The sequence below is a fragment of the Rousettus aegyptiacus genome, unplaced genomic scaffold (genome assembly GCF_014176215.1).
Source record: "Rousettus aegyptiacus isolate mRouAeg1 unplaced genomic scaffold, mRouAeg1.p scaffold_m13_p_5, whole genome shotgun sequence".
NCBI lineage: Eukaryota > Metazoa > Chordata > Mammalia > Chiroptera > Pteropodidae > Rousettus > Rousettus aegyptiacus.
In genome coordinates, this window is record NW_023416308.1 from 5,437,437 (window position 1) to 5,464,944 (window position 27,508).

The 27,508-nt window shown below is 48.1% G+C and overlaps 1 protein-coding gene across 12 annotated transcripts in view; it reads left to right on the forward strand.

The window, feature by feature from the left end:
• CUX2 (cut like homeobox 2) overlaps positions 1–27,508 on the forward strand; it is a 330,271-nt gene that overhangs the window by 235,831 nt on the left and 66,932 nt on the right. For all 12 annotated transcript variants that reach the window (XM_016149701.2, XM_016149704.2, XM_016149703.2 and 9 more), the window contains one exon: positions 13,688–13,766. In XM_016149701.2, the coding sequence (XP_016005187.2) occupies positions 13,688–13,766 (79 nt within the window). The remainder of the gene's footprint in view (positions 1–13,687; positions 13,767–27,508) is intronic.

A 27,508-nucleotide genomic window follows, 5' to 3' on the forward strand; every position in this document is an offset into this window, starting at 1 on the left:
AAACGGTTTGCTCTGACGTTTTGTGTCAGGTGCAGGGGGATGGGGTTGGGATAGAGGAAAAGCTGGTTCTCTGCCGCCCTGGGTACCTTCTGTTTGTGTCCAGTAGCTGGTGGGGTTCCCGAAGTAGGGGGAAAAGCTGCGGGTGGAGTGACATTTCATACCCCAGTGTAGGGGTGCAAGCTCAGTTGCCCACATGGGCCCTGCAGCTAAGCTGAATGAGCAACACAGGCACCAGCTAGGTGACAGGGAGGAGTGGGGACTGAGGCAGGCAGGGACTAAGTGTGCCCCCCAGGGAGCAGCCCCTGCTCATCTGGGGCAGACTGGCAGTCTGGTCTGGCAGCTCGTTGTGGGGCTGAGAGCACAAATTTCTAAGTGAGGCTGCCCATCTCCAAATCCCTGCTCTGCCCAGCTCCTCGCTCTGTGACCTTGGGCCAGCCGCTTGACCCTTCTGTGCCTCCGTTGCCTCCTCTGGGAAGTAGATATGATATCTGCACCTATTGCTGATGTGCTGAAGAGGCTCATGCAGCAAGCCCCCTGGTCAGTGACCATTGAGAGCTTAAACTCGGCCATGGCGGGAATATGTACACCGTGGAAATCGGCAAGCACTACAAATCAGGGTTTTTTCTCTTTCACCAGATAACCAGTTGTTACACCTTTGCCATCGCTTCACTGCACCCAACTCATAGAGCTTTCGTGAGGATTTTTAGGCTGAGTGTGTGTAAAGCACTTAGAACAGTGCCCGGCATACTTCAAGCACTCTTTGTGTTGTTGGTGCTGCTGTTACGTGGAATGTGAGCCCGTGTGGCCACATTTTCCAGTTTTTCTGGACAGACTGGAAATCTTGATTTTTATATGAAATCTGATTTTTAAATTTGGCTCAAAATGAACATTTTTTTTAACCTGAGGGAAATAAAAAACACAAGTGCATGTAAGGACTTGGACCGTGGGTCCTGTATTTACAACCTTGGACTTGGAGGGACAATGAGTGTTGTCTGATTATACCAGGCTCTTTCTCATACCTCGGCCCACATTGCCCGCTTTTCCTCTTCTGCCAATCAACAGCCTGCTCATCCTTTTGAAGCCAGTGCCACCACCTCCTCAGAGCCCTCCTCTCGCCGGTGCCCTGCACAAACCTGTCCCTTCTTCACTCTCCCTCCTCAAAATGCTGCCTGCCTTCCGCCCTTTTCTTAGTCTCTTTCTTACTCTAGAACTAGTGAGCTGGGCTGTGGTTTATGCATCTCAGCATAGTGCTTTGCGCATTGAAGATCATAACTAATAATAGTAAAACCAGCATCTATTAAGTGTTGTCTGTTTTCCAGGCTGTATACTAAGCAGTTTTTATGCACATCACCTTTAATCTTTATCATAATTCTCAGATATGGAAACAAAGCCTCAGAGAAGGCCAGTGGCTACCCAAGGCCACAAAGAAGTGTGGGGGCCTGGGTGTGGGACCCAGGTCCCTCGACACTGGAACCCGCTTCAGGAGATAGAGCCCACAACTGAAGCTGCAGCTGGAAGTCAGAGGCAGAATGGCGCCCTGAGTGTCCTGCCGAGGCTCTCACAGGGCTGTCACGAGCCGTACTCCATAAAGCCATCCGGAAAGGACGCTGCTATGTTTAAAAGCCCGGGCCGGGTGGCGCTTGCGTGGCATTAGGGCAGCCACCTTTCCATAAAGGGCACGTGTGCTCTTTTAACTCCGCTCTCTGGGCTAGCATTTTGGAGAACTTCGGGGTTGCCTCAAGTGGGACCGCGGCCTCCCGGGACACTGTAGCCCGCCCTCCAGGAGCAAGGACACTGTGGCACGGGGTTAATAGAGCATGGAACAGTGAGAGCTCAGAGGCCAGCCAGATCAGGGTCACTGAGCCAGCTCAGGGGGCAGCAGGTGTCGTTTGGGCCTGGCACACAGGCCCGGGGACCGCCCTGTGTTTCAGAGGGCGCTGTTCCTGGGGCAGGATGGTGTGGTTCTTGTCATCACTGACTTTCTGCCCACACTCCACACTCTGGCGATCTGACTCCAGCCCGCGTGGTCCAGCGGCTTCCACCTCTCACATCCCGTTGGATACACTGACTTCTAACCCCGCAGAGCCCTTTGCCCAGACAGCCCGGGAACCTTTCATGGCTTGCCCAGCCTCACCCCATAGTTAAAAGTGAACAAAGCATGTTTCGTTAGTGCTGGTGTCTCACACCCAAGCTGGGTCTTAGTGTCCCTACTCTCTAGGTGGAGAACTGAAGCACAGAGAGGTCAAGGAAGTGTGCTCATTCATCAGCCCCACATACATGTTACGTGTCAGCCAGGCGCTCTGCCAGCTGCTTGGTCTGCCTGATTTGACCCCCTCAGCAGCATTCACATCGTGGAACCGCTTTTACAGTTGAGAAAGCCGAGGCGCTGAAGGCTTAGCCACTTGCCCAAAGTGACACAGCCAGGAAAGCAGGTTTCAAGCCTTGGTCACTCAGACCTGACTCCAGAGCCCACGTGCCTCCCAGCCCTTCCTGAATCCCCAGCTGCACGTTCTCTTCGTGGTCTCCACTCGCCCTCGCCCCTCACCTCTTTGCCTGGGGCCCACCGTGCTCCACCACTCCCACGAGAACACACAGGATGCCGAGCCCTGCTGGGGCTTTCTCAGCTTTGCCTTCGAGTTTCTCATCACCCGGAAGGTAGAGAATCATCCATATGCTCTAAATGGCCCCTTTTCTCCAGGCCCAGGCGGACTTGGGTTGGGAGGGCCTGACGGTTCTGTATTCGGGGTGGAACGCTCACACAGAGATGTCGTTGCAGTCTGCAAAGGCAGTGTGCCAGCCACATGAAGCGAGAAGTGGGACCAGCTCGGGACACCCTCTCATCACTTATGTTTTTCATCCAACCTGCAGAATCACTGTTCGAAGGAAGGAAAGTGGTAGGGGCTGATAGAACTCAGGAAGACAAAGCAAGGGGAAAAGAGTGTTGGTCTAGGCCCGAGAGAAATACTGATGCTTATTCTGGGGTCTGGACAGGCCCAACCTGTATTGTAGGTGCCTGGGGGCCGGGGCTGACCTGCCAGCTCCCGGGAGGTCTCAGGAGCAGGCCGCTGCTGGACTCCAGGCAGGTGTCAGTGGAAACATGGGCCCACGGTGGCCAGATCCTCTGATTTTACAAAGAAACCAGCAATTTGGATCTTTTCTAGTTTTTAAATATTGGCTCAGTATATATGCACATATTTTCATATTCACAGTGCTTTATGGAGGTATAATTTACATATGGCAAAATGCGCAAATCTTAAGCATGGAACTTGATGAATTTTGATGGCTCAAATATTTTTAAAACACTGGCGAGACCATGAAAATATGTCCATGGTGCACAGCTGGCCCTGGACCCATCCTTCATGACCCATAGTGTGATGTGCTGTGTGACACCTGTGAGCAAGGTGGGACGCTCACATCCACAAGATCCCGTGGGGAAGTGTTCAGGCTTTTGGTGACAACTCATTATTCTCACAGCCAAGGACACAGGCTCTGGAGCCCAGGGTGTGAATTCCAACTCGGCCACTGGCTGTGCGACTTTGGGCAAAGAATTTCACCTCTCTGATGTCTTGTTTTTCCAACCACTAGAGTCAGGAAGATGACGATACAAACCTTACAAGCCTGTTGTATGGATTAAATGAGTTAATGTGATAAACGCTTACTTAGAGCGGTTCCTGACACATAGTATCGGCTTTATACATGTTCGTTATTTTTTTTTTTAATTAATAGACTATTTTTAGAGGAATTTTAGATTTAGAGAGAATTTTAGCTGAAAGTAGAGAGCTCACATACGCTCCCCCTACATGTTCCCGTTATTAACATCTCGCATTGTCAGTGTAGGACACTTGTTACAGTTGCTGCATCTGTATACATCGTTATTCACTAAAGTCCTTTTACATTAAGGGTGACTCTCCATGTTGTACATTCTGTGGGTTTTGATAAATGTATAATATGTTTCCACCATCACAGCATCATACAGAATAGTTGCACTGTTGTTTTAAATCAGGAATCGTTGTGAGTCCTCACGGCTACTACAGAGAAGGTACCGGCTGTGGCTTATGAATAACTTCTGGTGGGCTGGCAGGAGCCCCATTCCTTACGCTCCCACTCAGGAAAGCACAGCATATTCAAGGACGAGAAGGGGGCATTTTAGGGGTGAACCCGAGTCTGTTCTAAGTTACCCAAAATGGAAGCTACTCTCCCACGTCAGGCGGAGAGTTGCACAAATTTCAGCCCCAAATTTCCTGCTACACAGCGGACTCTGAGACCAAAGACCCCATCCACACCCCCACTTTGGCTCCTCCTGTGTGACTTGAAACTGCTGTATCAGTCTCTCTGGGCCTCTCAAACAACCGTCCCTGCGCAGGGCTACCCCATGGGAGTGTGTAGAGGGTCAGATGCATTAAGTCCTATGAAAGGTCTTTGTTAGTTAGAAAAAGCTCTAGATTAAAATTGGAAGCTGTTATGACTATCATCAGTTATGCAGGAAGACTGAGCTGTTGTCCAAGTGGGCCTTTAGAGGCTGAGCCGCGGGAGGTTGTTGCATGCAGGGGGTCTGTGGCAGTCGTTTGTGATTTGTCCCTCTGGGGTGGGGTAGCCAGAAAGTCAGACATATGACTGGAACCCACATTTGACTAGAACAGCAGGGTTCAAGTTGGGGCACCCATTCCTGGGTCATTTCTGCGCTCACAGCCTGCCTGCCAAATACCATTGAGCACGGAGCTGGTATCAGCAGCTCCCAAAAAGAGGAAATGGGGCACAGGTGCTTTCAGCGCCCATGAGAATGAATCTCCATCATCCAGCTTCATGTGCTGGCCACACCCTGGGCAGGACAGGAGACGTAACTTATGTCCTCCCCTCATGTATATACAGCCTCGATAGCTTTTTCGGCTCATTATATGAGCATATAGTTTATTTTTTAATACCCCAAAGCAAAATTTATTTGTAAGGCACTAAAGAAAGCCTCCTGTCCCTTTTATGCCGGGAGGCCTCAGAAGAGAAGTGAAATTGTGTATTTGCTGCTAAAAAAAGCCCTGGCTTATACAATTTTAACAATAGAAAAATGATCTTTGTGCTTCAGTGCATGGATGCTTAAAGGAAAACAGGCAGTCTGTTCAGGTGGCTGGTGAATTACAAATGAGTGGTTCGCCTTTGTTTTGAGTGACAAGCAATTTAAATGCAGTCTTACATGGAGGCCTGGAAATTCTTTTTCCCAGAAGAGAGAGAGAGAGGGAGCAAGCGAGAGGAAAAGGAAAATAAAGAAAAAAGGAAAAAAGCTTCCTTTTTGAACTGAGAGATTATATTAGTTGCCACTGAGCGGAGGTGAGAAGTTAGAACTTCATTTGATAATTATAAAATCAGTAGTTTGTGATTGGACATAATTGATGATTATACTGTTGCTAATAGGAGGCCTGCCAGCCTGCACTTGTGGGACGTTTCATGTTTGCGCCGCTTCCAAGCCGTGAAAGCCAGCCAGCCCAGTGCGGGGCGCCGCACGCGAGATCTCAGGGAGCCTGACATAAATGCAGTTGGGGGCCTGCATAATGTTGGGTAAAACGTGTTCATTAATGCCGACATTTGAAAACACTTTGCTCTGTGCCTTATTTTTAGCCTGGGAATAATTACAAATATTAGAATAAAATTGCACGGTGTTTTTCTCCCCTGCCTCATGCTCTCTCAGCAGACCCGCCCTTGGTCTGAGCCTGAGTAGGTTTCCTAGGCCTTGCATGGCCTTGGATTAAAACCCCAGTGGGGTAGGGATTGATGTACAGGGAAGAGCCTGTCTGTCTGTCTGTCTGTCTGTCTGCTTCGGGAAATTAGAATCATTGCACAACTGAATTGGAAGGGAACTCAAGCCCAGCACCTTCACTTTATAAATGGGGAAACTGAGGCTCAGAAAGGGGGCATGACTTGCCCAAAGGTAAACAGCGATTCAAGGGCCCAGCTGAAACCAGAATACGGGTCTGCTCACTCCCAGGTCCAACTTTTTCTGTTTCCTACCCTCCTATTGGTGTCCCCCAGTGCCAGGGATTTCCAAGCCAGATCCTGGGGCTTTGTCCCCTCCCCACCATGGGTTACTCAGTTATTCTGACAGGAAGTTTGCAAGAGATCTCCATGGAACCTCCAAGGCTGCAGCTTAGTTTGGGCTTCTCAGAGGGTGTCACTCTCTGTCATCCTTCTTGGCGTGAGGTTTTATTTAAGTTTGTCATTCAGAAGGATTAGCTCACATAACCTCTTACATTCCTTCCTCACCTCATTCATGCCCGTTTGTTCATCCAGTCAGTGTCGACTTAGTGCCCACTCCTGACTTATCCTGTCCTGGACTCTGAGGACCATGCAGTTGTTCTTCGTGCCCCAAGCCCTGGCATCGCCTTGACTCCCCTCTTCCCTCACTGCCCCACGTCCACTCTGTGTCCCCGAGGAGGAAATCCTGTGCTTGGATTCAGAGCCTGAACACTTCTCGCTCCTCCACTGCCACCACCCTGTCCGAGCTGCCATCCTTGATCACCTTGACTATTGCAGTAGCCACTTCTCTGTGTCCCGGCTTCCACCCCAGCCCACCTCTCCACACAACAGCCAGAGGGACCCGGTTGAAACGAGTGTCAGATCATGTCCCTCCTCTGCTCAAAACCTTCCCATGGATACTCATTCCCCTCAGGAAAAAAAAAGTCCACATCTTCACAGTGGCCTACGACGTTTGACGCCTGCCCGTCACCTCCTTGACCTCCTCCTCTCTTCTCCTTCGCTCTCCTCCTGCCCCACTGGCCCCTGTGCTGTACTCGAACAGGCAAGACACACTCCTGGCCCCAGGGCCTTTGCACCTGCTGTTCTCTCTGCCTGGAATACTCTTCCCTTGGATGTCTGCATGACTCATTCCCTCCCCTTCCACAGGTCTGCACAACTGTCCTCTTCTCCCGAAGCCCTGTCCTCTTCTCCTGAGGGCTTTGCTGGCCCCCCTGGACAGCACACACCCTATTCCAAACTCCTAGCTCCCTCCCTGATTTGATTTTCGTTTCTTGTACTTGATCACTTTCTCACATTCTCTACCATAATTTATTTTATTGCCTGCCTCTACCTTTAGTGTGTCAGCTCCATGAGGGTCGCAGTTTGGGTCAGTCTTGCTAGGTGTTGAAGGCCCAGTGCGTAGAACAGCCCCCTGTCTTTAAGAGATGCTCAGTAGATAATTGCCAAGAAAATGAATTTATTGGACCTCTATAATGTATCAGGTACAGTGTTAACACTTTACATGTATTTTATTTCATTTTTTAAAATGCCAACCCCTGCCCTCTGGTTGCTCACAGTCTCCTTGGGGAAATGGAGCAACATCTAGATGAAAAGTTAGCATCAGCATAGGCCTGTCGTCATCAGATGCTGATTGATGGGTGAAGAGGTCGGGATCCTTGCATGTGGACAGAGCATAGACTCTCCCTTAAACAGGACACAGCACCAATCCAGGCAGCTGGTGCCTTTCCACACCTCTCTAAGGAAGGACCCCTACTTCCACCAGTTCCTCCCCAGTCTTAGAATTACTTCCCCAGGATGACACAGGGATGCTCCTTTTTCAGCGGACATCTATCGAGCACCTACTGTGTGTGAGGCTGCATGAAGAGGATGCGGCAGTGAACAGACAGAGCCACTCTGCCCTGGTGGGGCTCAGATCTCAGAGCTAACAAGCCCCAGGCTGAGGAGGTGGCTTCTGGAGCTGGACAAGCCTGGGAAAGGGGTGCCCACCTGGCTCGCTCCACCAGTGCACTCGGTGGAAACCGGCGGGGGTAAAAGCGTAGCCTGCTGGGAGCAAGCTGGTTTCTTAAATCTCAGACCTCTGCTGTCAGATAGCTGCTTTCCCACTTTGGCGTATGTCACATGGTCCCCATTTATGCAACCATGTCCTTCCTCTTAGTAGAAGTGTCCCCAATCTGCTGACTTCTCCCTGCCTTCTTACCAAAGCAATATTTTAGTCTCCAAGAAGGCAAACCCTGTGTGTCATTAGATAGCTGCTATATCTTTTGTTGCTTTTTAATCTCTTTCTGCCTAAGTTTCCTCATCTGTAAAATGGGAATAGCCATAGAGCCCACCTGTTTTAGTTTAGGCTGCCATGACAGAATCCCCCAGACTGCGTGGCTTAAATAATAGAATTTCATTTTCTCGCCATTCTGGAGGCAGGAAATCGAAGATCAGGGCGAGGGCAGAGCTGGTTTCTAGTGAGATCTCTCTCCCTGGCTTGTGGAGAGCCACGTTCTTCCTGTATTCCTCTGTGCTCTCGCATCCCTTCCAGAGAAGGCACCAGCCTCTGTTTCATCCAGGAAGGAGCCATGATAGCCCAAATCAACAACAACAAAACAAGAGCCAGACTCTTATTTCTTATTTCAGCCCCCTGACTTTAAATTGTAATTTTCGTTCGCTCAGCCACATCAGTGACTTTTGACAGAGAGAACATCAGCACTCGCCACAACAACACACTGTGTGAGGCAGGGGGCGTGGGGTCCTGCTGAAGACCAGGGCGCAGTGGTAAAGGGAAGCCATTCTCAGCATGTGTTCCACGAGACCCAAGTTTCCAGGTTTATTTTCCAGAGGAAAAAAGCTCTGCTACCAAATGCACGTGAGGAAACACTGGGCTAAGCCGAGGTGAAGGGCACTATTTTTCCTGCAGCCCTCGTCTGAGCATCCAGTGTGTTGATACACTGTGTGCACGTCCACTCAGAAAGCGTGTGCAGACTTGATCCCAGATCCACCTTGTCACACCCGGAGGGCTCTGCAGCACACTTTAAGAAGCCCTGTTTCTCATTGCAAGTCTAGGCCCCAGAATGAGAGGATCCTGGGCTCGGATTACCACCTTTGCCACTAACGAGTTCTCTCATCCTGGCTAAGAGACTTGGCTTACCTGAACCTTAGTTTCTTCCTCTGTAGAATGGGTGCGATAACCATGCTCCTGTCTTAGAGTCATCGGGGAGTTTCCAAAGATACAGCACTGAGCACAGAATAAAGATTCAGTTTCAGAAGCTCTGAGCATTCCTTGTAAGAGCTCAGCATGGAGCGGTTCTCGATAGCCAGTGGATGTTGTCACTGCTATCAGACAGCTCGAGGTAGCTCAGCCTCGGGGTGGGGGTCCCCCAAATTTGCTGGCTTACCCACCTGACAGATAAGACCTAGGCAGCTAGAACAGGCTTTTGCCTCTCCTCTGGCTTAGCCAGTTCTGCACCTGTTATTTTCATACTCAGGGGACTAGACACATTTTCACCCCTTATATCATAGCAGGTGGTGTAAATGCCACATGCTCCATCAGACGCTAAGCTATTTCTGATGGTGACCTTCTTGGTGTCTGTAGCTGGCCGCCACCTCTTCCTCCTCCTCCTCCCCCAGATGGCCTTCAAAGATCTGCCTGTCACAAACCAAATCTGTCATTCTGGACATCCCTCCTGCCCTTCCGCGTGGTCAGACCCAGACATGAGGCAGAAGCACGTGGCCTTTTATTTATGCCGAGCTCACCTGTTCTGGGCACATGAGTGAAATGCGTTAGAGCTGCAGATTTTGGAAAAAACTTCCTATATGGTTGAAAGAAGAATTATCTGACTTATTAGTGAGCTTTTTGCCAACTCCCATGGGACTCTGCCACGTGTTAGCTCATTCCTCTCCAATAGCTTCTTAGGTGGGCAGAAATTTTTCTTCCTGCTTGATAGATAAACAAACTGAGGCCAAGAGATGCTTGATACCTAGGCCCAGCACTAGATCAGGTTCCAAGTCATCCAAACTGGCCTTCTAGGAATAGACAGGGTCATTGTTCCAAAACAGGGTTTAATGATGCAGGACATCCAAATGGTTACTGTCTTCAAAAGTCATATTTACTATAGGAAGCCTTAAACTTGAACCAGTTTGAACTGAATGTCAGTCCAGGATGTTATTTGATCTTTGCTTTTGAAAATATTGTCCAGCCATTAAGATAACCTCTAAAGCAGGAATCAGCAAACATCTTCTGTAAAGGGCCAGACAGTAAATATTTTCGACTTTGCAGCCAGGGTCTCTGTCATAGCTATTGATTTCAGCTATTGTAGCATGAAAGCAGCCATAGATGATACGTAAAATAATGGCCATAGCTGCGTTCCAGTAAAACTTTATTTATACAAACAAATGAAGGGCCAGATTTGGCCCAAGGGCCATAGTTTGCCAACCCTTGATCTAGACTAGTACTGTCCAGTTGAAATATAAGGCAGGCCACATATGTAATCAAAATTTTTCTAATAGGTACAGTTTTAAAAAGTAAAGAGAAACAATTTAATTTCAATAATATTTTATTTAACCTAGTATGTCCACAGTATTACCATTTATTTCCATGTAAAATTAATGTAAAAAGGTTTCAGATGTTTTACAATCCTTTTTATATCCTAAGACTTAGAAATCCTGTATTTTATACTTTCGGCCCATCTGATTTTAAAATAGTCACATTTCAAGTGCTCAGTGGCCTCATGTGCTAGTGACTACTGTATTGGCCAGTGCAGCTCTAGTGCGGAGACCAAGTTATAAGGAGACAGTCACACGTAAATGACATATCATCATAAACTGAAAAGCTCCATGCGTGGGAAGTAGAGGGTGCTGTAGGCCGGGACAGGGAAATAGTAAAGGAATATTCTGGCACTTGCCTTCGTTTCTGTCCAGAATTCCTTTCTGGAAGTCCATAGGACATGCCTTTCCTCAAACCTAGCCACCACAGGTATTCAGCATGGCTGACTGTAAAATGAAGCTTTCAGACTTTCTGTTGGCTCATTTTGGGTAATTTTCCATCCAGGGACTGGGAGATTAATCGCTTTCACTTCTCATGGCTTTTCGTGGGCTGCAAGTGGGCAGCACAGCAGCCCTTGACCTGGTACAGCCATAGATGACATCTCAAGAGAGCAGCATCCACATGGATCCTGAGCAGCTGTCCCCACTGGCTGGGAGGGTTTTTCTGTCCAGGAGAAAGAGGCCAGCATCTGGATTCACAACAGTCATGTGAACCCCCAGACCTGGTGCGACTCATGCTGTCCAGTTTAGTAACTGGTGACAGGCAAGTTACTTTCCTCATCTGTGCAGTGGGGATAAGGACAGCAGCTACCTTCAGTGGCTGCTGTGTCCACAGAGAGAGATCATCGCAGATTGTAAGAACATCTGGCACGTGGTAAACTCTGGATATTACCTTTATTGTTCCTGTTAATCCCTCAGGGAGGCCCCACATCCAGACTCTGAACGACTCGCCCCCTCCTTCCCTTACTCTGGAGTCCCCAGTGTTTGCTCCACCTCCTCCCATGTTGCGGTTTCTCTTGGGCGTAGCTGTGTCTTCCACTCAGCTGTGAGTCCCCAAAGCAGGAACTGTGTCTTGTCCATCTCAGCAAGATTAAAAATCTGCCCACATCTGGTGATTTTCCCTTTGCCTAGATTCTAAAACCTTCCTTCTGCCACCATCAACCCCTTCTCGGGGAGACAGTTCCTTATTTTCCACCCACCAAACTGGGTCAGGCTCTCCTACCCAAGGCCCCTTTGAAGCATTTAGCACTTGTAATTAATTATCTGGGGAATCTGCTTTAATGTCAGTCTCCCCAGTGGGAGTCCCATAAGGCTGGGCTTGAGGCTGTATTATTCATCACTGAGTCCTCAGCCCATTGTGCTTAGCACATAGCAGTGCCTCAGGAAATATTTGTTGAATGAATGAGAGACTGGAAGTCAAAAAGATCAGAGACTGTTCTTGGAATAACGAGAGCGCTCAAGGAGCTTTTGTAACTGACTTTTTAAAAATCACTTGCTCAACATCTGCCATACATTTCTCTCTACCCCTCCTAAATTACGAACACACCGTGGACCTTTTAAAGCCTTCAGGCTCAGCTGTCCAATAGAAATGCAGTGTGACCCATGAGTATATTTTTGCATTTTGTCATACCTACATGAAAAAAAAGTAAAAGAAAACAAGTGAAATGAACAATAATAATAGATTTTATTTAACCATGATATCCAAAATGTTATCACATCAACATGTAATCAATATAAAAAATGCTGATGAGCTATTGTACATTCTTTTCTTTGAACTAACTTTTTAAAATCTGGTGTAAATTTTGTACTCACAGCACATCTCGATTTGGACCTGTCACATTTCAAGTGCTCAGTAGCCACATGAGCCTCATGGCTGCCATATCAGAAGCCTTAGAGGAACTGCTGTGATTTTCGAATTTTCTTCCCAGAGTGCACTGCTGCAGGTGGAGGTGTGGCCTTTCTCAGGTAGTCTCTATACGAGACCAGAGACGAGCACAGCTGAAGTTTACCACCCAGCCCTGGGTAGAGCCTGTACCCGTACAGGCAAGAAGGGGTCAGACACACACACACACACACACACACACACACACACACACACACACACACACAGGTTTTGCACATATTAAATTGTTTGATCCTCTCACAACCCTTTGATAGAGGTTCACATCTTATCCCCATTTTACAGCTGGGGAAGTAGAGGCACAGGGATTGAAGTTGACTTACCTGCCCGAGGACACACAGGTAGTAAATGGTGGGGCTGGGATTTGAACCCAGGTGGCCTATCTCTAGGGCCTGTGCCTCGGTTGATTGCCTCTGAATCGACTGTCTCAGAATTGGCCCCTGCCATTTCTCCAGGATGATGTCAGATGCGACCTAGAGTTGGTGCAGCCCACTTGGATTTGTTCATTCAACAAATTATGTTGAGCACCTTCCCTACATCAGACAAGGGGAGGAATTTAGGAGCAGACACCCCCTGTTAGCAACTTTGGGATTCATAAGAATAACCCAACTCTGAAAGAGGCTGATTGACAAGTACATGCTCTGATAGAAGGAAGTTGGCACCAGGGGCAGAGGTATGTCAGTGCCAGGGAGAATAAAGCCATTCCATGCATCCCACTGTGCCCTCAAGGAGGTAGGGGTAGCCTTTGGGTGCCAGGAGCCCACTCCAGCCAAAGGCACTGGCCACCAAGAGCCAGTATCAAGGCAGCTGTCAGACCAGAGCTTGGAATTCAGAGCCAGAAATGTCTCGCCCAAATGCATCTTTCTAGAGTCTCATTGGCAGGACAAAAAATGTCCAAGAGCAAAAGAACAAATGCATGAATGTAGCTCTTCACCACTGGGTAATTCCATCACCTATGTATTCATCTGTGAGAATGCATTTATTCAACACCTTTGGTATACCAGGAACTGTTTTACAATAGTCTGTTATTCTTGACGCATGTTGAAGCTCTTTGATACCTTACTAGAGACTTAACAATTTTTCTTTAATTTTCAGTGGCAAGAAATATTCCCCAGATGTGTTCCCATTTCCCCAAAACATGTGCCATGTTTGAACCTCTAGTATTGCCATTTGAGAACAAGAATAATACCAGTAGCTATTAATAACTGACTGTGTACCAGGCCGCGTGCCAAGCACTTATATGCAGCTTCATTTAATTGTCACAATGGGCCCAGGAAGTCGTTCTGTTACTTACTCCCATTTTACAGAGGCGAAAACTAAGCATCAGAGAGAGGCAGGGACTTGCTCAAGGTCACAGCTGGAATACAATAGAGCTGGAATGTCAGCCCAGACTTTTCTAACTCCATATTTTTAACCTGCATTTCCCCCCATGTTTGCACAAGTAGGAAATGATCAGATTTGCTTATAGACCCAGATGCCATGGTTACAGATGATGTTTTCTCTTTTTTTTCAAAGGTGGTGGCCCTTAGTAAAAGAAGCCAGGAGGCTGAGGCTGCTTTCTTGAGTGTTTACAAGCAATTAATTGAAGCACCAGGTAAGAAATGCTTGGACTCCATAGTTGAATAATTGACAACAAGAAATGACCACTAGGGACTGTTGCACAGGGGCCTCGTCACTACGGATCTGGGGATAGGCCAAGACTTCTGAGTGAGGCCAGGCCCTCCACGGGTGGCATTGTGGGAGTGGATGAGGCGTTGTGCACCCAGTCTGCTGTGACACATCCCCACATGGCTCCTCCATCTTACCCCACCGCCTTCCAGTGTCAGCCAAGGAGCTGGGTGAGAGCTCTTGGTGAGGTCTTCCCCCTGGACCTTCTTAGGGGACCATGAAGTCTATCTTGCCCGCCAGAACTCCCCTCCCATCACCACAAAGGACAAATGGCACCCAGTGCTTCCTGCCAGCAGAGAGCACTGGAGGAAATGCCTCAAAAGTGTCCTCTAATGTGGTGCAGCCAACCTCAAAAACCAAACGCAGAAGAACGTGTACTATGTGACTCTTCACACACAATATGAAGACATGCAAAGTTTAACCTGTCAGCCCTATTCCCCATGGCCAAAAGGAGGAAACAACCCAACTGTCTGTCAGTGGATAAATGGATAAATGAAATGTGGTCTATCCATACAATGGAATATGATTCAGCCATAAAAAGAAGTGAAGCACTAACACATGCTACAGTGTGGGTGAACCTCAAAAACATCATGCCAAATGAAAGAAGCCACACACAAAAGGCTGCATGGTGTGGGATTCCATCTGTATGAAGTGTCCAAAACAGGCAATAGAGACAGAAATCAGATAGGTGGTTGGTTGCTGGGGACTGGGAGAGGAGGGAGGGGAGTGAGTGCTTAAGGGGTATGAGGCTTTCCTCTGGGGTTTAAAAATATTCTGGGACTAGATGGAGTTGGTGTTTGCACAACATCATGATTGTACTAAATGCCACTGAACTATACACTTTAAAATGGTAAATTTTATGTTACAGGAATTTCAGTTATAAAAAACATTAACTTGTGCTGAGGGCTGGAGATGCTGGTTCTTGATCTGGGTGTGGATTACAGAGGTGTGACCAGTTTGAGAGCGTTCGACTGTATACTTAAAATAGATGTATTTCTGTAAAAGGTTTCCTTTTTTTTTTAAATGGCCCCATCCTTTGCCACCTTCTCATTTATTGACTCAGAAAGGGAGTCATGGTGATTTAACTACGGGGGAGCTGGGCGGAGACCCTGCTGTGCTAACGCCTTCTACTCAGACAGCCCCTGCTCCTTCCCTGTGTCCTTCCGTGCAGCTGCAGGAGTCAGTGCTGTGCGGGGCTGACCGGGGCTGGGGATTTATAAAGAGGAAAATGAGACCCCACTCGAAGCCAAGTCATGGAGAAGGCAGAGTCATTTATATTTTAAATAAAGGTCGTTAGTGGGATCTTTCCATTTAGGATGGGGAAGTCCCTTGTTCCCTCTGTCTTGGGCAGCTGTAGAGGGCTGAATCGTGTCCTCACAACAACGTTCATGTCCACCCAGAACCTCAGAATGTTGCCTTATTTGGAAATGGTCTTTCCAGGTATAAATAGCGAAGGATCTTGAGATCAGATATCCTGGATTTAGGGTGGGTTTGTGGCCACGTCACTCCAGTCTCTGCCTCTGTGTTCACATGGCCATCTTTTCTCTTTGTCTGTGTCCCAACTCTCCCCCTCCTTTCTCTTCTAAGGACCCTGGCCATTGGATTTAGGGCCCACCCAAACAGTCCAGGACAATCTCTTCTTGAGATCTTTAACTTAGTTATATTTGCAAAGAATCTTTTTTCCAAATAGGCCACATTCCCAGGTTCCAGGGACGAGGACGTGGACGCATGTTTTGGGACCAGCGTCCAGCCCACTGCAGAGGCGTCTGCAGTCTCCGCCCGCCCTTCCCCAGTCCTGCACTCTGCCCTGACTGGGAAGGCGGCATGGCCACACGGGTTTCCTAGTGAGAATGCTTGGGCCAGCCGAATGGCCAAATGGCCGAATGGCGGGGGCTAAACAGCACGGCCCTCAGGGTTCTGTGCCCCACCCCCATCCCCACCAGAGGAAGGCATGGCTCCATAGATGGCCATGTGTCTGTAGCTCAGGTCATTATCACCCTGAGGACTACACCACGCCCATGGCCAAGAGGCTGAGAGGCTGCATTTCTTGCAGCTTTTTTGTTTATAATGTCCCCGCCCCCATCAGAGTTATCTGGAAAATTTTTTGGAAAAATACACCCTTTTATTTCCCACCCTTTTCAGCCCTTTGGGACTCACAGTCTCGGCAACAAATGACATTGGAGGGTGACCCAGTACAGACCCCAAAGGTGCCTCCCTAGAGACCCTTCGCCGGGCTCCTTCCCTGGCCCCATAGTACCTCACCTGCGGCACCAGGGGGCAGCACTGAGAGGGGCTTGTGTGTCTAGGCCCCAAGCCAGACCTGGGTTGGAATCCTCCTATACCACTTACTCCTTGGGTGACTGTGAATGAATAAATCGCATTCCTGAGCTTCTCCTCTTCTATAAATTGAGAATTATATCAGAACCTGCCTCATACGGTTGTAGGAGGCATCAGTGTGCACAGGACAGAGTGGCACTTACTAAATATCAGCCTCTCTGATCATCATGTGTTTCTGGCTTTCCTAGAAGTGAAATTCTTCAAGCTGAGACTAAGTCACAGTAAATTTGTATACCCAGAACCCGGTATATAGTAGGTACCTAATAATTGTTCATTGAATGAATTAGAACTAAGACTCAGATATAGAAAGGGGAGGAAGGGTTATTTGAATGAAAAAGAACTTTTTCACCTTGAGCCCTCTGCTTGTCACATGCTTATTTACTGGAGTAGCATTTACTGAGTGCTTGCTGTGTAATACCGGGAACATAACCATGAACCCTCCAGTGCAGACACGGGCCCCACCCTCAGGGAGTGTGCATTCTGGTGGCAGAGGTAACCAGATTATTACTCAAATAACCAACCCGTTGTCGCAAACCCAGCAATTCTAGTGCTTGGGGATGAGGAGGGGCTTACAGCCCTCACTTGGAAAAGAGGCATTTTTTCTGGGGTTCATTCTGGGACGCTTATCTTTCTGGAGACACATTTGTCAACACAATCACAGGGCCAGGACCACAGTACCAGCGAGGGGCCGCCATGAGAGCTCCCAGGATAGGCAGAAGCTTTCCAGAAAGTCCTCATGCCCTCTTTCCCCTCTCCCCAAAGGGTCATTCTAAGCCTGGTGCTGACTCCATGCATCTGATTTCCCAACTCGACTCCCCAGAAATGGAGGGACAGGGAAACGTACGTCCCCAGCTGTCACTGCATTAGAGAATGAGGAGCCTTAACTGATGGAGATGTGCCATACGAACAGCCCCTTTAGGGCTCTAATTCATTTTCGAGACATTTAAGAAAAACAAAATGTTTTAATGATTTCTTAGGGGAATTAGGAAGACATATTTTTGTTCTCATTAAATTTTATCCTCAGACACAAGAACCAAATGTCAGAAGTGTTTTTGGTGCTCAGAGCGAGGCTCGCTGTCTTCCCGACACACACGGCCCCAACCCCCTCTATAAAAATAACACTCCTGGAAAATTTGCCAGGATGAACACTCTCCTGTTTTTATATTTCTTGACAGGCAAATTATTTGTCGAAATACTTCTCCCCCCCTCTGAAGCCACACAAATCCTGATTCAACATTTTTGTTTTGAATGACTGCTGCCAACACAAATCTTTGGCGGAGAATGCGATATAGCATGATTGCTCAGCAAGTATTTTGATAAGTGTGCAGCCTGTATGTCTGTAATTACGAAAGAAAACCGTAAATCTTTTGGATATTGTTCACACAGATGTGGCGTGAAGTGAGAAAAAAAGCAGTAAAACGTGTTAAAAGCATAATTAATGTCATTGTTGTGGAGGATGATTTGATTTAAACCTTTTTGACTTCTGTATCGGTGACGGCTGATTTCTTTCTCGTGCTCATAGCATCACTGGGTGCCGACCCAAGCTTTAGAAAGCTAACTTGTTAACCAAGTGATTAGTTAAAAGAAAAAAAGAAAAGAACAAGTGAGAGGGCAGGTCAAGGAACATTGCTGAAGAGATGAGAGAGAGGTGAGTGCCCCAAAATGTTTTTTCTGCTTTACTTTGGTTTTTACAAATCGGATGCAGGAGATGGCAACTCCTGACAGGCGTTTCTCTCCCTGCTCCTTTCAGGAGGCAGAAGGCGAGTCAGCTCAGGCATTCGAGCTACAGTGTCAGACACAGCTGGTGCGACTGTCAGCATGGTGTTCTTGAGCTGTGTGACCTTAGACAGGGGCTGAACCTCTCTGAGCTCTGGTTTCTGTGTCTTTAGCGGAAGGATAATAATAGAACCTGCTCATAAGTTGACACGAGGATTTGATAGGCTATGCGTGAAAGCATTTGGAGGGTTTAATAATCAGTAGCCCACAGCAAAGCTGACATCGGGCTAGAAGTTGCAGAGTCGCAAGCGTTTACTGTTGATTTCACAAGGTTCTGTCAATTGTTAAGAATGTGAGGTGAGCGGTTTAAGCAACAGGGTTACTGAGTCTGTGGAATATGAAAATGCTTTATGCTGTTGAGGGTTTTTAACATTTTTCTCCCCAGTTGTAAAAGTCATGTATGCACCCTGTCAAATTCAGAAGATACAGAGAAGTAGAGGGAAGGGAAAACTACCTACTAGAAAAGCAGTAGGAACATTTTGGTGTTTTTCTTTCTGATCTTTTCCCCGTGTACTTTTTCAAAACAGTCATTCATCCTACATGTACCATTTTTCATCCCGCTTCTTTCATGAAGCACGAGCATCCGTATTTCCCTGTGGTTAAAAATCCTGAATGACTTTGGTTCACTGTGTGTAACACTCCCTTGTGTGGCTGTGTTATGATTTACTGAACTCCCTCTCCGACACTGGGCATTTAGGGTACTCAGGAACGCACAACGTACTGGTGCCGTGCTAAAACTCTCAGGACGAGGAAGGAAATTTGGGAAGGAAAATATGTTGGATTGCCTGTGAACTCAGGATCAGTGGTCAGAAGGAATGTGAATTTTTTTCTCCTTGTTGATTTATTTTGCATTTCTTCACTTATTAGTTATAGTAAATATCGTTTTGTATGTTGTGAACCACTTGTATTTATTCTCTTGTGAATCATTGGTTCATGCACCATTAGCCCATTTTTCTATCAGATTTCATTGATTTGCAGATGCTCTTTGTGCGTTGGGGATATTAACCTTTGTCCTGGTAAATGTGTTTCATATCTTCTCCCCTGGTTTGCCTTTTGTTTCCTAACTTCGTTTACAATGTCTCTTCTATATAGTACATAGCAGGCCAAATGTTTTCAGAAAGTAGGGAGTTTCGCTAAACCTTCGCTTTATGGCCTCTGGATTTCATGTCATATCTTAAAAGTCTCCTCTCACCTCAAAGTTAGAGATTTTTAGTACTTTTGTGATCTTAATTTTTTAATATTAGGAACTGCGAACCATCTGAAATATATAATAGCGGAACTAGTGAGAGGTTAAGAATTTAACTTTGTGTTTGTCCCAAATGACTAGTTCTACCGCCATCTAGTGGATAAGCCACGTTCACAGATACAGAAAATACGGATTTTAGTATGAGTAACTGTTGTTTCCACCTGTCCTCACCTCCTTCCCTTCCTCCCTACATATGCCTCTGCTCAGTTGGTCCTGTAGCGGTCAGGGGAACACCAAAGGGTAACATAAAATGAGTATTTAACCCATAAAAAAAGAAAAGTTTAGTGATGATGTATTTTCTCAAAGATGGTAGACAACTTTAGAAGGCATTGTCCCACCATTTCCTGCCACACATTTGTCCATGCCATTTCCTGTGCCAGGAACACCCTTTCCTCATGGCCGCCTGTCTAAATTTTACTACTCCTGGTAGACAAGTGTTGGAAGAGTATTAAATCAAAGCGTCTGGTATCCCAGTACCCAGTAGGCACTCAGTAAGCTACCATTCCCTATCAAAAGGGAGGTTAGGCATTTTGCCTGTGGCTTTCCATCAGCTCATTCTCTGAGTGCCTACTGTGTGCATAAGCCCTGTGAACAATCAGAACATGCAGCAGAAAAAGGGCTTCAAGGAAGGATGGCTAGAGGAAGAATCTCAGAAAGAACTGCCTTTGAATTGGATTTTAAAGCGCGAGCTCCCATCCTATGGGACTGTTTCCAGGGTGTTTCCTTTATGTCGGGCGGTGTGCTCAGTCCCTTCCAGAAACAAGTTCACTGATACCCACAGCCCCCTTGGAGGCAGGTGCTGCCATCCTCCCCCACTATGCAGCTAAGGAAATGCAGGCTCAGAGAGGTCAAGCCACTTGTCCAAGGTCACACAGCAGAGAAGTGTAGCCTGAATCTAGAGCTCTGGCTCCTAACCCAGATGCAAGATTAGTTTAAAAATTGAAAGGGTTTGGGCAAAACCAGTGCATATTTGAGCTGTAAAGAGTGAAAACCCACTAAGGGTCTTTGCTGCCAGTAGGTTGAGAGGTTCTGTGTTGAGAGGATGAGCCCTTTGCTGAAATGCAGACATACTATCCGGAGATGGGACAGGTTTACCCTCACTGGCCAAGAACTCCTGGTCGTCCTGGCCCAGGGCTCCAGAGCCTAAACTTCCGGATGGGGAATTTTGCTGAGAGCAGACAGAACTCCATAGGCAGGGGGCGGAGAGAAGCCAGGAGGAGCTGTAGCAGGACTCCAGGCCGAAGGGCCCTGCAACAGAGTGGGGCCATTGCCCATTTTGCTGTTTTGCCTTCCATAATACACTTGACTTTTCTGAGCCTCAGTTTCCCTTCTTGTAAAATATGGTTAATGATCTCACCTAATTATAGGGCTCTTGGGTGGGTTCACTGAGAATGGAGAACACTTAGCATGGTGCCTGGCACAGAGGAGTAGCCCCCTGCAATTCATTCAACAGATATGAGTACCTGCTGTTTGCCAGGCACTCTCCCCGGGGGCACAGTACTGAGCAAAGCAGACACCGTTCCCACCCACCTGGAACTCTGTACAGCTCCGTATGTGGGAACTTTACTTTTTCTATAATAGACATAGGTTTGAGTCCTGTTCTGCTGCTTCCTGGCTGAGTGTCCTCGAGTAACTGTCTCTACCTCTCTGAGCCTCTGCTTCCCTTTCCGGAAGAACACACTTACCTCCTGGTACCTCTTTGAGGATTAAACAAGGTGAATGGTATAACGTCCTTAGCTGAGTGTCTGGCACATAGCAAATGCTCAGTAGACAGTGGCCACCATTGTTAATTGTTGGTAGTATTGTTATCACCATCACCACCCAGAGCCAAGAAGAAAGACCCTCTCCAGCCCCTCCATCCAAGCTTAAGCCGGGTCACCCACCTACCCCCACGCGAAGCAGCCCTCCCTAGCAGTGGAGGGAAGAAAAGGTGGACAGACGTATAGCTCACAGCTGTGTATAAGGGCCCCGCACCCCATCTGCTATCAAAAAATTAAAGGATCAAAGTTATTCTCACTGCCGCCGTCGATAGCCTGAGCCTCCCACCCACACAGGCACCCAGAGCCAGGGCCCAGATGGGAGAAGGCTTCTGTCTCGAAGTATTTTGGAGGGGCGTATGCATACTTGTGCATATATGTGTTTCTAAACAGCTTCTCGGACAGCCTTTGCAGCTCCAGCTTTCCTAAAAAAAGCTCCGAATGCCACTTTCCCTCAGATGGACACAGTGGGAGGAATGAGACAGCTTCTTCTAGATTGCCGGCTCTCCCCACCTAACCCCCTTAGACGCTTTTTTAAAAAACACCAACAGCATCAGCTAGTGGTGGAAGATGGAATAGATGGTATTTTATCCCTGTGGTCCGACCGTGCCTTCGGAAAGCCTGGTGTGGTATTAAAATGTTACAAGTCCGTTCGCAGTATTCCCTAGGGGTGTAGATCCAATGTAACCAAAATGAATCAGTCATTTTATTAAACAATTTATGCATAAAGAGCAGGTTGATGGCTGGAAGGCAGAGGCGCTCGGCTTCTTGACAATGCTTCCCCTCCTGCACGCCCGTCAGGACGTGCCACCGCGGATGGTTCATATTTGATCTTCCGTGTCTGCCAACGTGCTCAATTAATCCAAGGGATTTGTTGTAGTCGAACGCTTTTGATTTGGGGTCCCCTGTTTTTGGCGCTTTTATTCAGGCTGGATCTCAGGCCGTTTGATTCCACTGCCACTGCCCACGTCTATATATCGACCGTCTGTATATTGTAGAAGTGAAGTGGGGGAAATTTAAGCCTCGCTCGTGGCTCTGGGCAGCCGCGGGTCTCGGCGGAAAGGTTTCCAGTGGAAGTGCTGTGCCCGGCAAAAACCCGGGCCCCCCGGCTCCACACGCGGGGATATTCTGTCACTTTTGACACTGCAGTGTGAGGCTTGCCAGACACTGGGGGGGGATTCAGTGGGACCCAGCACCCTCCCAAGTGGGGTTACCTGACATAGGGAGCAGCCTCGATGTACCTGGCCCAACACTGAAACTTGGGACACATTGTGCGCTGGGTATCACCTTTCTGTTTCCTTCTGATGTCTCAGTCAGGCGCTAGAGTGTCTCAGACATCTACAGGACACCTGTGAGTCTCCCCTTGTAACCAAGGGAGAGCTGGCCCTAGGCTCAAGTCTTGGGCAGGCAATGGGATCTAACTAGAGTGTAATAATATTGGTTTTCTTATTTGGTTGGGTTTTTTTCTTAGTGTTTATTTTTATGGTTAAAGCACCTTCTATTAATGACACAGGATCCCAATTATCTATTTATAATAGTGAAACTAAATACTCCTTTAAAATATATATAAGTTAAAAAACATCGAATCCCATAAGGACAGATGTCAATTTGGTAATCTTTTGGGGGCAGGTGAATGCAGCAGAAGTTGCGATGTGAGTATAACAGTGTTTGGCATCTGGGCCACAGTGGGTTCAAATCCAGCTCTGCCTTTTTCTAGCTTGGTGACCTTGAGCAAGCAGCTTCCCTTTGCTGAGCCTGTTTTCTCACCTGAAAAATGGAGATGACAGCTCTCTCTCACATGGCTGTTTTGATAATTAAATGAGATATAAATACACGCGAAGTGTGTATTTATACACACATGTGGCGGTGAGAGGGTGGTAGAGAAACGTCAGGTCTCTGGGGCTTTGGGCTCAAGATATGGGATGGGGGTCTCGTCTGCCCCACACCCCAGCTCTGTGGGTACGGGTGCCCCCTCTGCTCCAGGATGGATGGGTGCTGGCGTTTGGGGAATGAAAGCCAGAAACTAGTGTTCGGAGAGCCAGAGCCTGCTGTAAACCCAGCCACCACACGTGGCAGCTGTGCCCAGACCAGCTGCAGGGAGGAGAGGTGAAGCCGGACCCAAGGGTCACCCGGGCTCTCATCAGTAAAATGGCTGATCGAGCTAAGTTGTGTTTTTGCAACAGTAACTTAGGAAGGTCTGCTGTTTCTCCTGGTGTTTCCTGTGTCTAGATTATTCTCTTTCACCTCATTGCCCTATTGGTTCCCTCTTCTCCTTCAGGGCTCTGCTCAAATGTCCCCTCCTTCACAAGACCTTCCCCTGCCAGGCCACTTCGGTTAGCACCATTGTCCCAAACAACACGCACACCTCAGACCACCGTCTGCCCTGACTGCTTTATTTCTTCCCCAGCCCCCTTACTGCTACTGGTTTCTTTGTCTTTTGTCCATCTCTCTTTAGACTGTCAGCCCCAAGAAGGTAGGAATTCTTATTCCGCTATATCTCCAGGGCTCAGAAACTTCCCTGCTACACAGCAGGTGCTCAGAAGATATTTGGCAACTGAAGAAATGGTGTCCAACACATAGTAGGTGTTCAGTAAAAATGTACTGATGAATAAATGGCTGCATTAGAGACCGTATTAGTTTTCTATTGCTGCTGTAACAAATTACTGCAAACTTAGTAGCTTAAAACACACACATTTATTATCTTACAGTTCTGGAGCCTAGATGTCTAAAATAGATCTCACTGTGTTATTAAAGTGTCGGCAGGTCTGTGTTCCTTCTAGAGGCTCTAGGGGAGAATCCATGCCCTTTCCTTGTCCAGTTGCTAGAGGCCACCCACATTTCTTAGCTCCTGGCCCCTTCCTGCATCTTCAAAGCCAGCAGCATAGTATCTTCAATCTCTGTCTGACTCTAACCGCCTTCCATATGCAACCTTAATTTTCTCACCATGTAACATAATGTATTCACAGGTTCTGAGTGAGAATGTGAGCATCTTTTGGGAGGGGCATTATTCTGCACCCAACAGAGACACCCCAAGGGAGGGCTGAGGATCGAAAGCAAGATGCCCCCAGACCCCCATGATCATCAGATTCTCTGAGAAACCTCTCTCAAACATTTTAAAGGTCTTTGTAATTTCTCTCTCTTCCAATTTGTGTTTGTAAGAGCAGCCAGTGACATTTAGCTGATGCATCAAATAATAGCATTAGACAAAGTAAGTGCGAAACCCTTGGATTTGCCAGCTGCCACAGCTGAGCATTTTACCTACATGTAATTTGGCAGAATCTTTCAGTTCTCTGGATGCTAGTAATTTTTTTCCTTTCTGATCAAACCCCCAATAATGTAGCTCAGGGCTATGCCATGAATTTCTCCCAGATTGGGAGGTGGGGGGTAGGAAGAAATGAGTTTACCAGTGCCCCATAAAATCTAGGAATTCCACACTCTGCGCTAGGGTGAAGAAGTAAAGAGTGGGAAATACTGGGAAGTAAGTGATCGTCGTTGCTGTGTTCTTTTCAGAGCAGGGACCGTACTCAGCCCACAGCCTAATCCCTCAGCAGTTGGAGAGGATGAAAATGCAGGAGGACCAGAGCCCAGGACCTGCTGCTTCCTCTTATGGAATGCACAGGTGAAATGGGTGCAGCAGGAGGGAAGTAGGTGAGACCCGAGTGAGGACTTCCTTCCTACGAGACCTGAGAGTCTTGGTAGCTACCTTTCTCATAGTTTGTACCCAGTTACCATATGTTATAGGTCGAATCGTGTTCCCACTGGTACCTGTGAATGTGACCTTATGTGGAAATAAGGTCTTGCAAATGTATCAAGTTAATCCAGGATGACTAGAGTCCTTAGAAGAAGAGGAGAAAGACACACAGAGAGAATGCCATGTGACAATGGAGGCAGAGATTGAAGCGATGCTGCTACAAGCCAAGGAATGCCAAGGGTGCCAGCACTCCCAGACGCTGAGAGAGAGGCGTGGGACAGATGGAGAGAGCATGGCTCTGCCAACACCTTCGCTTTGGATGTCTGGCTTCCAGAGCACAGCGTATTAGTCTTCTGGGGCTGCCGTACCAAATTACCCCAAACTGGATGGTTTAAAACAACGGAAATCCAGGCTGATGGTTCTGGAGGCCAGAAGCCCAAAATCAGAGTGTCGGCAGGGCTGGTTCCTTCTGAAAGCATGGGGGGAGGATCTGTTTCAGTCTGGTGCTCGAGGGAGGAAAAAGAATAGTCACATTTTCCTTTGGGTCCTCTGGAAGCAGAACAATACCGAGATAGCATTAGACGTGCAAGAGGTGTATTTGGGGATGCCTGGGAAGGCTGAAGGAGAGGGAGAGGAGGAGGCGGGGGAACCTTCAGATGGCGATGCTGGTGTGACACCTGGGAAGGGAGAGAGGGAAGGAGGGACCTCAGGCAGCAGTGCAACTCTGAGAAAGTCTTGGCCAAGCTGACAGGGCTCGCCAGAGCAGGATACAGTCATCTGGTCAGGCCGCTGTAGGAAATGCCACGGACCAGGAAGGGCAGGGAGCTTAAGCAACAGGAATGTGTTTCTCCCTTCTGGAGGCTGGAAGTCCAAGGTTAGGGGACCAGCAGGGTTGGTTTCTGGTAAGAGCGCTCTTCCCGGCTCGCAGGTGGCCTTTCTTGTCCTCACTTGGCCTTTCCTTTGTGCATGGAGAGAGCGCGAGCTCTGGTGTCTCTTCCTCTTATAAGGACCCACCCTTAGGACCTCATTTAACCCTAATTACCTCCTAAAGGCCATCTCCAACATGGTTACATTGGGGGCCGGAGCTTCAACATACGGATTTGGGGGGTACACAGTTGAGCCCATATTACAAGGGTTGCCCATTCCACAGTGGCAGGAGTGACCGCCCTGCCCTGTCGTGCTCAGGTGTTGGCCGGGAGCGCCCCAGGCGAGTGTGGCCTCCAGGCGGACGCTGCAGTGGACTGGAACGTGCAGCCCCTGGAGACGGTTGCCATCTCCTCACAGGAGGCTCTCTCTGGAAGGGAGAGCTGGTGGCACGTTCCGTGGCTGCCGCACGTCGTTAACAGTAAGAACAGGAGCAGCACTCACTCCGAACCTGCTGGCGCTGGGCTCTGTCGGGGGACTCGGCATGCTCCTGCACAGCCGTGCACACTGGCCCGCTTGTCATCTCCGTTTTCCTGATGAGGAAACTGAGGCTCAGGGGGCCTAAGCGACTTCCCCTGAAGGTGTCATAGGGTCCCCACCACCTTAATCTGAGGGTAGCTTTGGGAATTTGGAGGATTCGCAATGTTCACACTTCTTGTGTCAAATTCAACTGTGAAAGCATTTAATAATCACCCTCCCCGAGCATCCTGGCTCAAAGACCCAAGGCCAAAAGCACTCACTTCAGCAGGCCCCCACCCTTACCTGATGGCATCCAGCATTGAGTGTGTGCCTGGGATATGCTCGTTATAGGAATTTATATAGGGAGCCCAGAGAGGGCTGGCGCTTTGTCCAAGGTAACAGCAGCTGGCGGCAGGGCCCAGAACAGAGCCCTCGGTCTTGTGCTCAAGGCAGCTTAGCCCATGGCAGAGTCACTTGGAAACCTGGGTTCAAATCCCACCTCTGCCACTTCTGAGCTCAGTGACCTTGGGCACCTGACATCTCCTCTCTGGGCCTTCATTTCTTTGTCCGGAAAATGGAGATAGCCACATCTACCTTATCTTACTGGGCCTCAGCTTAGGGAAGTGACTTAACCCTCTGTGCCTCAGTTTGCCCATCTATAAAATGGGACACAACAGTACCTACCTCACAGTGCTGAGATAAAGAGCAGATGTATTCTAAAACACTTAAAGTACTTTGATTGTTAGGATTCATCATAGCCTGACTTTGGCTGAGTCATCTGAACGCTCCCCCGCACCTTCTCCCTCAAACTGAGGACCCAGGAGGCAGTAGATTGTGGGAAGCAGAAGCCCAAGGGTCTTTTCGGCCCAGCCACCAACTCACCAGCAGACTTGAGGGACGTCACAAGAATACGCTTTTCCCTATCTGTGCACCAGGGTGGAGGATGCTGCACAAATTACCCTTATAGATCCCTACCCAGTGTGACTTTTTAAGCTGGAGTCTTTGGATCCCAGAGTGGTGTTCAAAGCAGGATTATTAGATTCTGGATCTCCTGGGGTCTGATGAGAATACATGAGGCCATATCTTGTCTCAAGACTCCGCAGAGGTCACCACACACAGTCAGTGCCCAGAATGCCACAAGACCAGGAATGCCACCTCCAGTCAACAGTCAGTACTTAGCAAGCCCTCGTGTGCGCCTCGCACTGTGCAAATCTCTGCACACGGTCTCTCACTGTGAGTACTTGCAACCATACTCTACACATGTAGCCCCATTTAACAGATGAGAAAATTGAGGTTCCGAGAGGTTAACTGTCCAAAGGCCTTTAAATCATACTGCCTCCCAGTATTTTTTAATCTTCAAATAGTAGTTTCTGGGAAATAGGAACTGTTATATTTTTCTCACTTCGTAAGTGGGGAAACCGAGGCTCAAGTCCCCAAAGTATTTGGATCCAGAGCCAACTTCAGATTCTGTGACAGTA